Source organism: Lemur catta, chromosome 25 (genome assembly GCF_020740605.2).
Source record: "Lemur catta isolate mLemCat1 chromosome 25, mLemCat1.pri, whole genome shotgun sequence".
Taxonomy (NCBI): Eukaryota; Metazoa; Chordata; class Mammalia; order Primates; family Lemuridae; genus Lemur; species Lemur catta.
Genome location: NC_059152.1, coordinates 7,455,685 through 7,468,751, shown reverse-complemented (window position 1 = coordinate 7,468,751; position 13,067 = coordinate 7,455,685). Strand labels below are relative to the sequence as shown.

Sequence of the window (13,067 nt, the reverse complement as noted above, 5' to 3'; positions counted from 1 at the left end):
CATTAATCAAGAGCCTACTATGTATGAGAATTATGTTGGTTACAACTGAGAAACCTATAAATCCTCAATGGTCTTTATTTTTGAGAAGGGGATTTACTCACCTATATAATTTAAGAGTCCAAGAATTAACTCTTTTCCAGTGTGTAACCCAGGACTCAAGCATGACCAGGACTGTTTCTTTGTTTTCATTTCTCGGTGTTGGCTCCATCTTCGGGAAGTTTCTCTCTTGTGATTACTTCTGAGATGGGTTCCAATGTACTTCATCGTTCAGACCGGTGGGAAAAAGAGCATGTGTCTCCCAGAACAGTTTTAAGACATTTCCTCATGTGGAATCATGTCCCCATCCAATCACTGGGAGAGGAAACCTGCTTGCTGTTTAAACTAGATGTGGGATTAAGGCCATCGAATCACAGTGCTCAAGAGTAGGGACCGAGGGACGTCCCCGGAGGAAAATTACGGTGAACTATTTTATCTAAAGAAAAACTGAATGGATGCTGGGTGGTAAGATTAATAGATGTGCACTGCAGCCCTCTAGGAGATTATTTTAGACAATAAATATAAGTTTAAAACACATCCTCGGCCACAGAATTTATCACATAGCAGTGAGGAATACACTACAGATGCATAAAAAATAATTGCAATTAAAGACTCAGCATATTAAGTGGTGAGTTAGTTGTATAAATAACAAATGCATCTCAGAGGAGGAAACATCGCCGTGTGTTTAGATGATATGTCATCCCTTCGCTTAATGGTTTTAGCAATAGCATAATGTTTTAGAATATCCCTGCTCCATCCAAGCTTTTTTGAATTCTTGAGTTTTAACCACATCATTAAGTGATTAGTCTTCGGGCTTTAGACCAAAGATCTGAGGTTTTGAAATCATTTTTCTGTGATTGCAATAAAGGTAATAATTTAATTACCATTTGAAATGCTTTTCCATTGGGTTTTCTTGCCTTTCTTTCTTTTTTTTTCTTGAACATATATAATGGAAAACATCTTTATAATTATTCCCAAGGGCTGAAACTTTAATCTCCATTGTGTAATTGAAATTTCCTCTGCAGCTAAGTGGTTTTTCTGGATCCTCAACAGGCTAAGAATATCTAAATGTTGATCATTCCCTCAGGGGGAAAGAGGGAAAAAATATAGAGAGAGAGAAATGAAGTTTTTTTTTTTTTTTTGCTGTTGTTAAGGAAATTATCTCTTCATTTTCCATTGCAATGTATTATGAAGCTTATAAGAAAACGCTACTTTTTTACTTACTTGAATATTTAAGTATCTATGGGTTAAACAAGTATTTATTGAGTGTGAAATGTTAGCATATGCCAGCGTATTAGGAGCTGTCTTAAAATCTGGGTATACAGTAGTATACTGTAGTGGACAAAACAGTCCTAAGTCTCTATCATCAAAGAATTCACAGCCTAGCAAAAAAGCCAGAAAATAAATAAGTAAAGAAAATAAACAAATAGAAAAGCTATTGATATGCATAGTTATTTGTTGTAATAGACTATAAAGGAATTAACAAGGTACAATGATAGAAAATAATGGGATGTGGGTAAGGTGGGACTGAGAAACTTAATTTGATAGGGTCGTCATAAAGCCTCTCTGAGGAAGTGACATTTAAACAGAAACCTGAAGGATAAAAAAGAACATGTGAAGAGGAGAGTAGTAAGTGCTCTGTGTAGCCCTGCAAGGGCTTCCTGTAAAGGGTTCAGCATGAGCAAAGGTCCTGGGGTGTGAATGTGTTCTCCATATTTCAGGAACAACAGGGAGGACGGTGTGCCTGGATCATCAGAGGCCAAGCTGGAGGGAGATATGGGATGCCCTTGGTGAAGTAGGTAGAGAGGGACTCATACAGGGCCTTGTAGGTGTGTGATAAAGAATTTGGGGCCAGGAGCGGTGTAATCCTAGTCTGTAATCCCAGCACTCTGGGAGGCTGAGGTGGGAGGATCACCTGAGGTCAGGAGTTTGAGGTTGCAGTGAGCTATGGTGATGCCACTGCACTCTAGCCCTGGCAACAGAGTGAGATCTCCAAAAAGAAAAGAAAAAATAGCAAGACCCCATCTCTACAAAAAAGAATTAAAAAAAAATTTAGCTAGGCGCAATGGCTTGTACCTGGAGTTCCAGCTACTTAAGAGGCTGAGGCAGGAGGATCCCTTGAGCCCAGGAGTCAGAGATTGCAGTGAGCTATGATGATGCTTCTGCACTTCAGCCTGGACAACAGAGCCAGACACTGTTAACAAAAAATAAAAATAAAAAAGAAAGAAAACAAACAAAAAAAACTTTAAACATTACACGTTTTAAAATAGTATATAAAGTACACTAAAATTTTAAAATTTTAGGAAACAACAATCCACTGGACATTTTTAATCATGTAAAATCACGTCCTCAAACAATCTGAGCAACAGATTTTACCAAAAGAAAGATAAGGCTCAAATAGTTTTACAGGCAAGTTTTACCACCCCTTAAAGGACAGATCACTCCTGATTCACAGGAACTAGTCTAGAGAAGAGAAACAGGGAGAAAGCGCTATGATTTACTTTTTATGTCTCTTAAAATCTTTAGAGGAAAAATAGATAAAGATAGTATAAGAAAGGACAGTTACAAATAAAATATAAGTAAATGAAATACAGCAATATATACAATGGAATGCATCGGGACCAAGCAGGGAATCCAAGAGTGACTCAGCATCAGAAAATCTCCTTCTTTCATTTACCACATAAGCAGATCAAAGAAGAAAAAGTATATGATCAGTTCAATAGATAACAGAAAAGTATTTGATAAAATTCAACACATATTCATAATTATAAAATAAAATCCAGTAAGGACAATCTAAATATTAAATGGAACTTCCTTCAACTTAGAAAGTGTATCAATCAAGTAGCTAAAGTGAATACCATATATTAATACAATGGTGAAATATTTGGAATGGTCCTTCTATAGTCAGGAACAAGATAAAGATGCTCATAATCAGAAAAAAAAAAGATGCTCATAATCACTGCTTCATTTAACATGGAGGAGTCACCCCCACTATTCTGCGGGGAGAATGGAACATTGGGAGCACCCACCCCCTTTCCTGCTCACACTCTTGCTTATACTGTTGCAGCCAGCGAGTATTGGTCTGACCCTGACTTTCAATTTGCCTGCATTTAAATGGCCGCCTTGACATTACCCCTCTAAACTCCCATCGAAAAGAGGTAGAAGAACTTTAAAATTGCTGTTATTCCTAGACAATGATTGTCTGCATAGAAAAGCCAAGAAATGAATTTATAAGTAAACGTTTAAAAATTTTTTCACTTTAAATTTCTAATAGAGTACACACGGATGGACATAGTCACATAAACAAAAGCTCTCTGGAGTCCTCAGTAATTTCTAAGAGTGTAAAGGATTCTTGAACCATAAAGTTTGAGAACTGCTAGCTTAGATAGCACACACACACACACAAAAGAAGAAAAATAGGGGGGTAGATTTTTTTCCCCCAGATATCAAGACTAATTGTAGAGCTAGAGTAGTTCAATAAAGCAGCAAAAATTAAAATGTCCATTATTTGCTAGTTTTTGGCTAGGATGTAAAGAAACAGGAACCCTCACATGCTGCTGTTGTCACAGTAAATCAGTTCAACTATTACTTTGGAGAGTGATTTGGCAATGTTGAAGACATGCATACCATAGGACTTGGTAATTCCAATTCTAGATATAAAACCCTAAGGAAATTAAAGCACACATACACAGACAAGAATATGAATTGCAGCATTGTTTGTGATAGAGAAAATCTAAAAACAAACCACATGTCCCCCTATGGAAATGGGAAGGATACACACCAACCCCAGAGGGATGGTTACCCCTTGGAAGGGAGGACAAAGAAATGGGGAGGGGAAACACAGGCTTTCAGTTGTATCTGTATGTTGTGTTTATGAGAAAGAGAGAGAGAGAGAAGGGAGGACCTTTTAGAGGGAGAAAGAGAAAGACTGAAAACACAGCATTGTGTCAACACTGAGTTAAATTTGGGTAATGTGTACATAGTTGCTTGTATTATCTATTCTTCTGAATGTTTGAAATATCATGTAATAAAAACAAGTGAATGGGACCACAGATTTGAGATCAAACACGTTCATTTACATTCTCGTGCTTTGCGATGCACACAAGGAAGCTGGTTGCCTCCAATGAGAATGTTAAAATTTAAATTCAGGTACAAAGTGGTCTAAATATACACCACAGTCTAGCTCTTCCTAACACTCTGATAGTGTTAAAGGAAGTTATTTGTTGTGGGTTTTATAACCAAGCTATTTGAAGAGATGCAGTTGAAGCGTGGAGATCAGAGTATCTCAATCTTCTGGTACCTCTTAGGAGGTGCCATATGTTAGAAGACTTGTCAGCCAGAAAAACATCTGCCACCAAAGTGCACCTTCTGGGGAAGTCAGCTTGCATAACTTATCCTGAAAGTAAGTTCGGACGATGGCGTGGCATCGAGGATGGGCAGTGGTGTCTCCCTCATCTGGGGTCAGCTCCATTCTCAACCCAGGTGGTCCCAAGTATTATCACCCAAATGGACTGCTTTGAGGAATCATCAAAAGAGTCTTGATCTCGGTTTACTCCTTGGGATAGCAGGGAACCAAGCGACTTCGTTTCATAGATCACTATTCCCAAATTTCTGGATGGCAGAGTACTTCTTAGCTAAGAAGTGAGGTAGACAAAGTATGGAACACCCTAATTTGTAAAATATGAATAGAGGCTAGCTTCAATTATTGTTTCTATTCAATTCCACCAGCCTTTATTAATCATATACGCTAAGGTTTGAATGTTTGTGTCCCCTGCAAAATTTATGTTAAAACTTAATCTCCAAGGCAATATGAAAAGGTGCGGTCCATTCATGAGCTCTGCCCTCATGAATGGAATTAGGTCCCCTTAGAAAGTGGCTTGCTGAAGGGAGGTCACTTCTTTCTTGCCCTTCCATCCCATCTGCCGTGGGAGGACACAGCATTTATGCCCTCCAGAGGATACAGCAACCAGGCACCACCCTGGAACCAGAGACTGGTTCCATGATCTTAGATTTCCCAGCTCCAGAGCTGTGAGAGATAAATTTTTGTTCTATATAAACTACACAGTCTGGTATTCTGTTATAGCAGCACAAACAGACTGAGACAATATACTTTAACAGAGGCACTGTGGTAGCCTCCTTGCTAGTGATTAGGGAGAAAAACAAAAATAAATACGACATTCTCAACATACATATATGTAGAGGTAGCTGGCACAGGTAAAGTTAATTTAATTTTTTTGTTGTTGTTGTTAAGCTAGCACTGCCAACTGCTTTTCCATAGGGAAAATTCTCTGGGAAAACATCTTAGACTGTTCCCATCACACTACAAAGGTCACTCTTAGTTACGTAAATGGAAGTAGAATAGCATCTGCTATGGTTTGAATGTTTGCCTCCTTCCAAACTCATGTTGAAATTTAATTGCCATTGTAATAGTATTGCCTTACTATTACTCAGGAGCTTATCTGACCTATCCTGCCCTGATCCCAGAAGCGCAAACATCCTTTCTTCTTAAAACCCAAATCTTTTCATGGATTCCTGCTGCCAAGGGTTCTTCTATTCAGTTGCAACATCTGGTCTGTGAGCTTCTGGCTATTTCATTAGGATGCGTTATGACAGCTCCCTCCCCACTCACCCCATCCGCATCCCCAAGGCATTTAAACATTTTTGGGTGTCTGCTACAGGAAGACATGAAATATAAAGACAGCGGGGAAAAAAAAGAAACTTTTAGGAGGCTTTAAAACAACCTCCTATAAGAGGGACCGCTTACCTAGGTTTGCAAGGAATAAATAAAAAAATAAGGTTCATTCTTAGTTTTACATCTCTTCTGTCATTTCAGTGGGATTTTGGAAGGAAAGGACATAACCTTTCCTTTGTACACAATTTTGAAGCAAAAACTCTTATATGAATGAGTTTTCTGGTTTTTTCTAGAATATATATTATTAGAATAAGAGAGATATAAGAAGAGTTTGGAAAATAACGAATTACTTCTATCCTATGGCTTGGCACTCCAATCTAATGAAGCTCATCCTGAAGGCTGTCATTTCCTGGCATGACAGTTAGATCTCTGGAGAAAATCAGTTAAGAACACCTTGGTCCTTGACCAAGTTAAGTTTTCCTTCTATTGTTTTAGGTTAAAAATAAGAAGAGAATGATTCAGCAAGACTTGACTCATATATTGTCATTCTGTACAACTCTCTAGACATTTTAATCCAAATTAAAACATAAACAGTCAGAAGAATGATTATTTCTCTGGGCCCAAGGACACTTTGACTCAACACATTTAAATATTGTTTACCTTATTTATATGTTGCTTTCTTTGTAATGAAATTTGTCAACCACACAATGTGCTCATTAAAAAGCTGGGATTTTAACTTATAGTGTTGACCTATATATTTGGTGCCAATAAAAGTCTGGTTCCTAAGTATAATCCCATAATAAATTCACTGCTTGTACATGAAGAAAAATATAAATGAATTGAGATGGAAAGGGGGTGTTCTCAACAGAAAGCCACAATTGCATGCCATAAGTTTAGTATCATTGTTCTTTGTATCTGAAGATATCAATAGCATGTATAAGATTGCAGGAAAAAACCAACACATTGTACACATCTGTACAGTCCTCTGGGAATATGTTTATGCAACAGTTCAAAGGACTTGTCATTATTGACAGCTGCCTCCTAAGCTGTTAGCATTAACACTACACAGAGGTCGGTCTGAGCATCATTTTATGGCTCACTGTCCTTCCTAGTCCCTCTCACTCGGCTCTGTCCATACCAGTTGAGATACCCAGGCTGTTCAGAAGAACCTTTGGAAGGTTTGCAATAGCTTCGTTTTACAATGAAATGACAGGTCCCCCTTATTTGTGACCTTGAAATGCTAGTTCACATCTTAGTGATTGTAAGCAATTAAGGAGAGAAATAAAACTTCATGAGTAGTATCTGCTATGAAATTCTCTAAAAAGTTATGTTTTAGAATGTAGAATTAAAACATCAAACTGAATTTGAAGATAGAATGCAAACAGCAAGTACTAAATACATGAAAACATATTTTCACTAGAATGAAGCTGGAAAAACCAATACCACAATTCTAGAAATAAGTATTCATGGGATAACTCAATGAGAAGCTTATTAGCTACTCAGTTTTGTAACACGAAGAACATTAGTTCTTTGATCTTTTTTTTACCTTAGACACACTGAATTCATCATTTTCCTTACCTAGTCTCATCACAGCGACTTATTCTCAATCAAATAAATACAACAGTTGGTTTTTAAGGAATTATTTCTTTGATGATTCTGATAGTTTAAATTTATCTCTTGTATAGTAATGAAAAATTGCCATTAATAATTTACACAGCTGACATCTTGAATATCTACTTACAGTACCTGGCATTAAATTATTTTCATTTTGTGAGATGATATACCATATGCTTTATATTTATACAAAAATTAAAAGTATAGCCATTAGCCATAAAAAGCCTTTCATTATTTCAAAACTTTAGTATAATTTCTATGCCTTTAAGTAATTATTTTCAATAATTTAAAATATTCAAAATGTCATGACTACTTACTGGTGCTCATTTATAACCTAAAGTACTCTATTGTTCCTGTTGCTTAGGACTTTATTATTATGCTTGGCATTTGAAGCTCTCTAGAATCTGCAACTTGCCTTACTCAACAAATTTCCTTTTTACCACTCTGTAGCATGAACCTATCATTCTAATCAAAATAATATTTTCATTGTCTCAGGAATATGTAATGCTCATTTCCATCATCACCCTTTTATTCATGTTGCTACCCAAAATATAACATCCTCTTCTCTTCTTAGCATCTATCTAAATCCTATCATTATGATCATTCAGAAGACAATACCTATATAATTATTTAATTACTTGTAAAGAAAGGAAAATTAGGACCTCACCTCATACATTCAAATATATTACAGATACATTAAAAAGTCTAAAATTAAAGCATAACACACCTGGAGAAAAACATATGTAAATATTTGAACACAGAATAAGGTCTAAATATAAAAGAATGGAGCAAATTATAATCACTAGATTTCATACAAATTTTCATACATTAAAAATAACTATTGAACAAACTGAAATGACAGTAAACTCAACTTCTATATAAGAAACTGTATAGAAAGACACCTTTTTTAGGTCCCCACTCCAAATACTTGAACACCTGAAGGTTGTTTATATTTAGCAAAACAAAAATATGACAGTCAAACATGTCTCCAATAAGGATTTTCTACAGGTTTGGGGGGGGGGGTTCTGCTTGTTTTTACTGCTAAATTCTATGCCAGCCCATTAGGTGTTTTAAATGCCTGGCCTTTGTTCACTTGTTCAACGAATGTTTTTATTACACCCCAACCACATGCGAGGGACGGTGCTAGATAGTAGGAATAGATTGTTGTATAAAACAAATACGGTCCCTTCCATCACAAAACTAAAGCCTAGTGGATGATACACATTAATCAAGTAATCAAACAAATTGTGGTTTTTGTTTTTTTTTTAAAAAAAGGTACAGAGCACTATGATAGATAGCATATAAAATTAACATCACCTATTAGGGATATAGGATGTATACACGCCAAGGAAGACTTCTTATCTCTATAAAACTTTAAGCTCTTGTAACAGCAGAGGCTCTACCTTAAATAGTTTTGTACCTTTCTGCATCTCACACAGTAAGTCCTCTATATTTGCTAAATGATTTATTTCAATTACAATTTGAAGCTATCCTCATTAACTTGGCTTCCTTTTTCAATGACATGCGTTAAGGACAGCTTCAGGATGATCAATACTTTAGGGTAGATACTTTAAGAGAGACAGTTTAGAATGACAGATGCTTTTATTCTTATAAGATTAAACAACTTAGAAAGAAATCTTACATAGGTTATAGGGTGATTTCATAATCAATATTATCAGATTTAATGGTAGAATACTATGTAAACATCAAAGAAATGACATTTATATTTCTTAAAAAGACTTATTCACATAATTTATGTACTAAAATATAACATTGAGTTTTAAATCTTTTTTCGCTAACAGTGCACATGGGTTGTTAAAAAAATGTTTTTTAAAAAACATATTTTTACACCGTATATCCTGGAAGTTTATTTATTACTAATTCACAAATATCTTTACATTGTCTGGAAATATTTAGTGAACCAACATCATCACTGTCTTCTTCAAAGTGATCTGATGTACTGCTATCCAGGACATTAAGTTCTAGTTCTGACAAATTAGAAGGCAGGTAAGAACTCACTTGAGATGTTTCCAGTGATTGGCTTTTTTCTACAGATTTACAACCAGTTCTGGTTTTAAGTTTAACAGAGATGTCTTGGCCTCTCTTTATAACTTTAGAAACATGCATACCATTTTGGTCTATCTGGTTTTCTTTTTCTTCAGTCCAATGTGATGAAGATAAATCACTGCTAGAGATACTAGATGCTTCCTCCACACTTTTATCCTGAGTCTTTGAAATACGAGATCTCCTATATGAGTGTACTGGTGATCCAGCTGAAAAAGGTGGGCTAAGAATAGAACTCTTTTCACTGCTATTTTTCCTTATGGACAATCTTGTTTCACTAGACTTACTCGTATATTGACTATGTTTTGGATTTTCTGCCCCTAGACTGCTACCATGAGTTTGTAAACTTCTGCTGGTGTCCTCAGTGGTACAGAAATCTTCAGAATAGCAAGAGCTGGTGAAGTCATCTGAATACTTTAGTTCCGAGATGTTTTCATAGCAACTATTTCCACTTGGTTTATTTTCATTCACATCAACAGTTAGAATGCCATTATCTGTAGTTTCGTCCTGCCTATTCTTTCTTTCTCTATCTGCTACAATTCTGTCAACAGCATCCTGTGGGAAAACACATGGACTTTGGACTTCCACTTTTCCTCCCAAAATATCTGTATGGGTTAACCTTTCTGGAATAATAGCATTTGCAGGACTCACAATTTCTTCCAGTGAACCATTACTGGTTCTGCTTTTACCACAATCAACTCTCTTTCTTTCAGTTGCACATTTCAGTTTGATTTCTTTAGTTGTGCTGGGCTCGTCAAAAACTCCACTAATTTGCCTTGAGGTATCACTATTTTCAGCAAAAGATGTATCTGAGTCTAAATACTTATCTTTAGGTAGTTGATGTGACTTCTGATTTTGTTCTGCAAAGCTTAATATTTTAACTTTGGATGATGGAATTCTGAATTTTGTACCCAACATTTGTGCTTGCATTTTTCTATGCTGTTCTCTCTTTTCATGTACTACCAACATATCAGGATTTGTTTGCTTTAAACGTAGTCTTAGCGTATTTGTTAAGCCATAAAGTAGCTTCCCCCTTGGACCTCTTTTTGGGGAAGTACCACGGTTCTTTTCAAAATATTTACCTTTCTTAGGGTTTTCAACTTGGTTCTTTTTACGCTGAGGACTGACTGACTTTTCAGGTTCCCCCACTGAAAGCTTACCCTCTTTCGATTCAGACTGACATGTGGATTTGACAGAAGATTCTGACTCCTTCTTTTCCTCAGTTCTATATAACCAGGCTAAATGAGGATGTATGTGAGTAGGACTTGCCATGGGTTGGTCGTATAACAAGGACAACTCAACTAACAAAGCGTTTAACAAAGGCAGCTGCCTTATTGTATTAATTCTATTTTGTTCAGTTTGAGTATGACATGTAGTTTGATTAACTGCTCCTATATCTTGAATATGTGGAGGATTTACAAGCACTGGAGGACTCTCATCTGTTGCAGAATTTGTATATTTTAGAGAGCTCCTGTGTGTTGGCGAATTTATACGTTTGTTCTCTGGAAAAGCACCATCCAACTCCTCGAGTACCTTCGCTTGACTCTCAACGGTGATTTTAACCTGTGCAGAAGCTGGTTTTTCTTGGGTCAAGTGCGTGTAATACAGAGGAGGAGGGCAAAATGTGTTGGTTTCCATGTCCAGCTCTGCAACTTCCTCACTTAGGGGAACACTGCTCCCCCCACGGCAAGCATCTGGACAAGTAACAACAGAGTTGGTTTTGCCATTCTCCACGGAACTGGCGTTAGCAGAGTTGGCCTCAGTGTGGAAAACTATTTCCTTCAAATCCTTCTGCGCCTTTGGGATTTCTAACCCCCCAGGAGGCCTGTCACAGTCTCTTGGGCTTGGCTCGGAGGCTGGCTGCCGTAGCTGCTGTCTCCCCTGCGGGGTTTGGGAACCGACCTCCACTCCACCTCCAATGGAGGGGAAGGTGACGGGCCGCTCAAGATGGCCCAGCAGGCGGCTTCCCAGGTCAGTCAGGCGGTAGGCCAGCGCAATGTCCCCAACTTGCTCCCCCGCTCGGTTACGCAGGGGGAAGCTTCCCCGGTGACCCTGGGAGCACCTGGAGGCGGCCGGGCCCACGACCTGCTGGACCGCGGCGGCCAGCGAGATGTCGCAGGACCCCAGGAGCTGTGGGGCGGGCGTCGGGCGCCCGGGGGGCAGCTGCAGCAGCAAGGTGTGAAGCGGGGTCCTAAGGAGCAGGCGGTGCAGGGTGGCAGGGTGCAGGCGGAAGAGACAGGACTTGCCGCGACCGAAGCTGACCACGCCGGGCCGGGGTTCCGGGGCGGGCGCCGCGGGGCCGTCCGGCGGGTAAACCAGCAGCGTGGGGAAGTCCAGCAGGCGGAACGCCACGGCGGGGCACAGGCCGCGCGGTGCCGGGGCCTCCCCTTGCGCCACCGCAACGGCGGACGGCGGCAGCCGCCGGGCTTCCAGACGCACCCATTCCACGAGCACCTCCAGCGAGAAGAGCCGCTCGGCCAGCGGCGCCGCCATCGCTGTTGCCCCGGGAGACGCCGCCGCCGGAGCTCTTCAGACCGGAAGCTGGAGGCCTGTGCTCTCGCGAGAGGCCGGGAGAAGGCGCCTGTGCCTGCGACCTCGCGAGATTTGAGGCGGCGCTCCCGCGGACCCCAGGCTGTGCCCGTTCAGAGCGTTTGGGTGGTTTATAGCGGTGCGTGGTGTGCGCCGTTGTATTTCTTCCGGACTTGTGTTAAGACAATTGTTGATGAAAATACAAAAGCTATAAGTGGCAAAATACAAGTGGTGTGTTTTTTTTTTTTTAAATCATGTTTTTATGATCGAAGATCTTATGTCATTGGGGGTCTGGTCAAATCTGAGGAATATTGAAAGCAAATCAAGACTCCCTTCCCCATCCCAGCCTAAGGAAAAACCAGTTAACCATTAATCGCTGTCCAGAGTTGGCCTCTATGGCTGCTGTTGTACCCACAATATGGTGACACTGCTCTGATGGCCTGGAGTCCCTCTGTGGTAAATTATGGTAGCACTAAGACACACACACTGAGTGTGACCACACTGGCAAGGACTCTGGCCACGTCCATCTAAGCCTTCTTTCCAACTAGGCTTTGACCTTGGCTTCCAATCTGGTGGGGCCTGCATCACCCAGTTGTTAGCAATAATCTTGCTAAATCAGTTTAGAGAGAACCCTGACCCTTCATACCTGCTTACCCTCTATAACTAATCAAATTCCTCACCCCTCCTCTTGGTATCTGACCACCCTGGCCTGTCTTCAGCAAGAATCCTGTTAGATCTGTGTAGCCAGAATTCTCCCCACCCCTGATGTCTTCTTTTAGTAATTTTCCAACCTCTTGCTATCCATCCTGCTCCTTGGCAATAAATCCCCACCTGTCCATGCTGTATTTGGAGTTGACCCAGCTCTACATTGATTCCCCAGCACCAGGGCCATGCCTTAAGTGACGGGGAGGTGGCAGAGAGAATTGCAAAACAGGGGACACGGTGGGAAGCTAGCTAGAGATGCCTACTAGGGTGCAAAATGGGACAGGCCAGAGCCAAAGAGAAGGTGGAAAGCTGATGACAGAGTCAGAACCATGTGTGCACAACAGTCGGTTCCCTATACGCTGGGGCCGGGTCCAAATCAATTTGCAAGTGTGGTTTCCCACATGCTGCTTCCGGAGGCATGTTTTGGGGAAAGGAGAAAGGTCTCAGGTCAGGACGATACCACATCCTCCTGGATAATAAACTCCGA

General features: G+C 39.7%; 1 protein-coding gene across 1 annotated transcript; it reads right to left on the bottom strand.

Annotated features, from left to right (window-relative positions):
• Positions 1-9,067: 9,067 nt before the first annotated feature.
• Positions 9,068-11,887, bottom strand: MAP10 (microtubule associated protein 10). Its single transcript, XM_045537010.1, has one exon. The coding sequence runs from the start codon at positions 11,837-11,839 to the stop codon at positions 9,128-9,130; it is 2,712 nt and encodes a 903-aa protein (XP_045392966.1). The 5' UTR covers positions 11,840-11,887; the 3' UTR covers positions 9,068-9,127.
• Positions 11,888-13,067: the final 1,180 nt, after the last annotated feature.

What these genes read in the sequence shown, in the direction of transcription:
- MAP10 (XM_045537010.1), bottom strand. Translation starts at nt 11,839, where the DNA reads ATGGCGGCGCCGCTGGCCGAGCGGCTCTTCTCGCTGGAGGTGCTCGTG.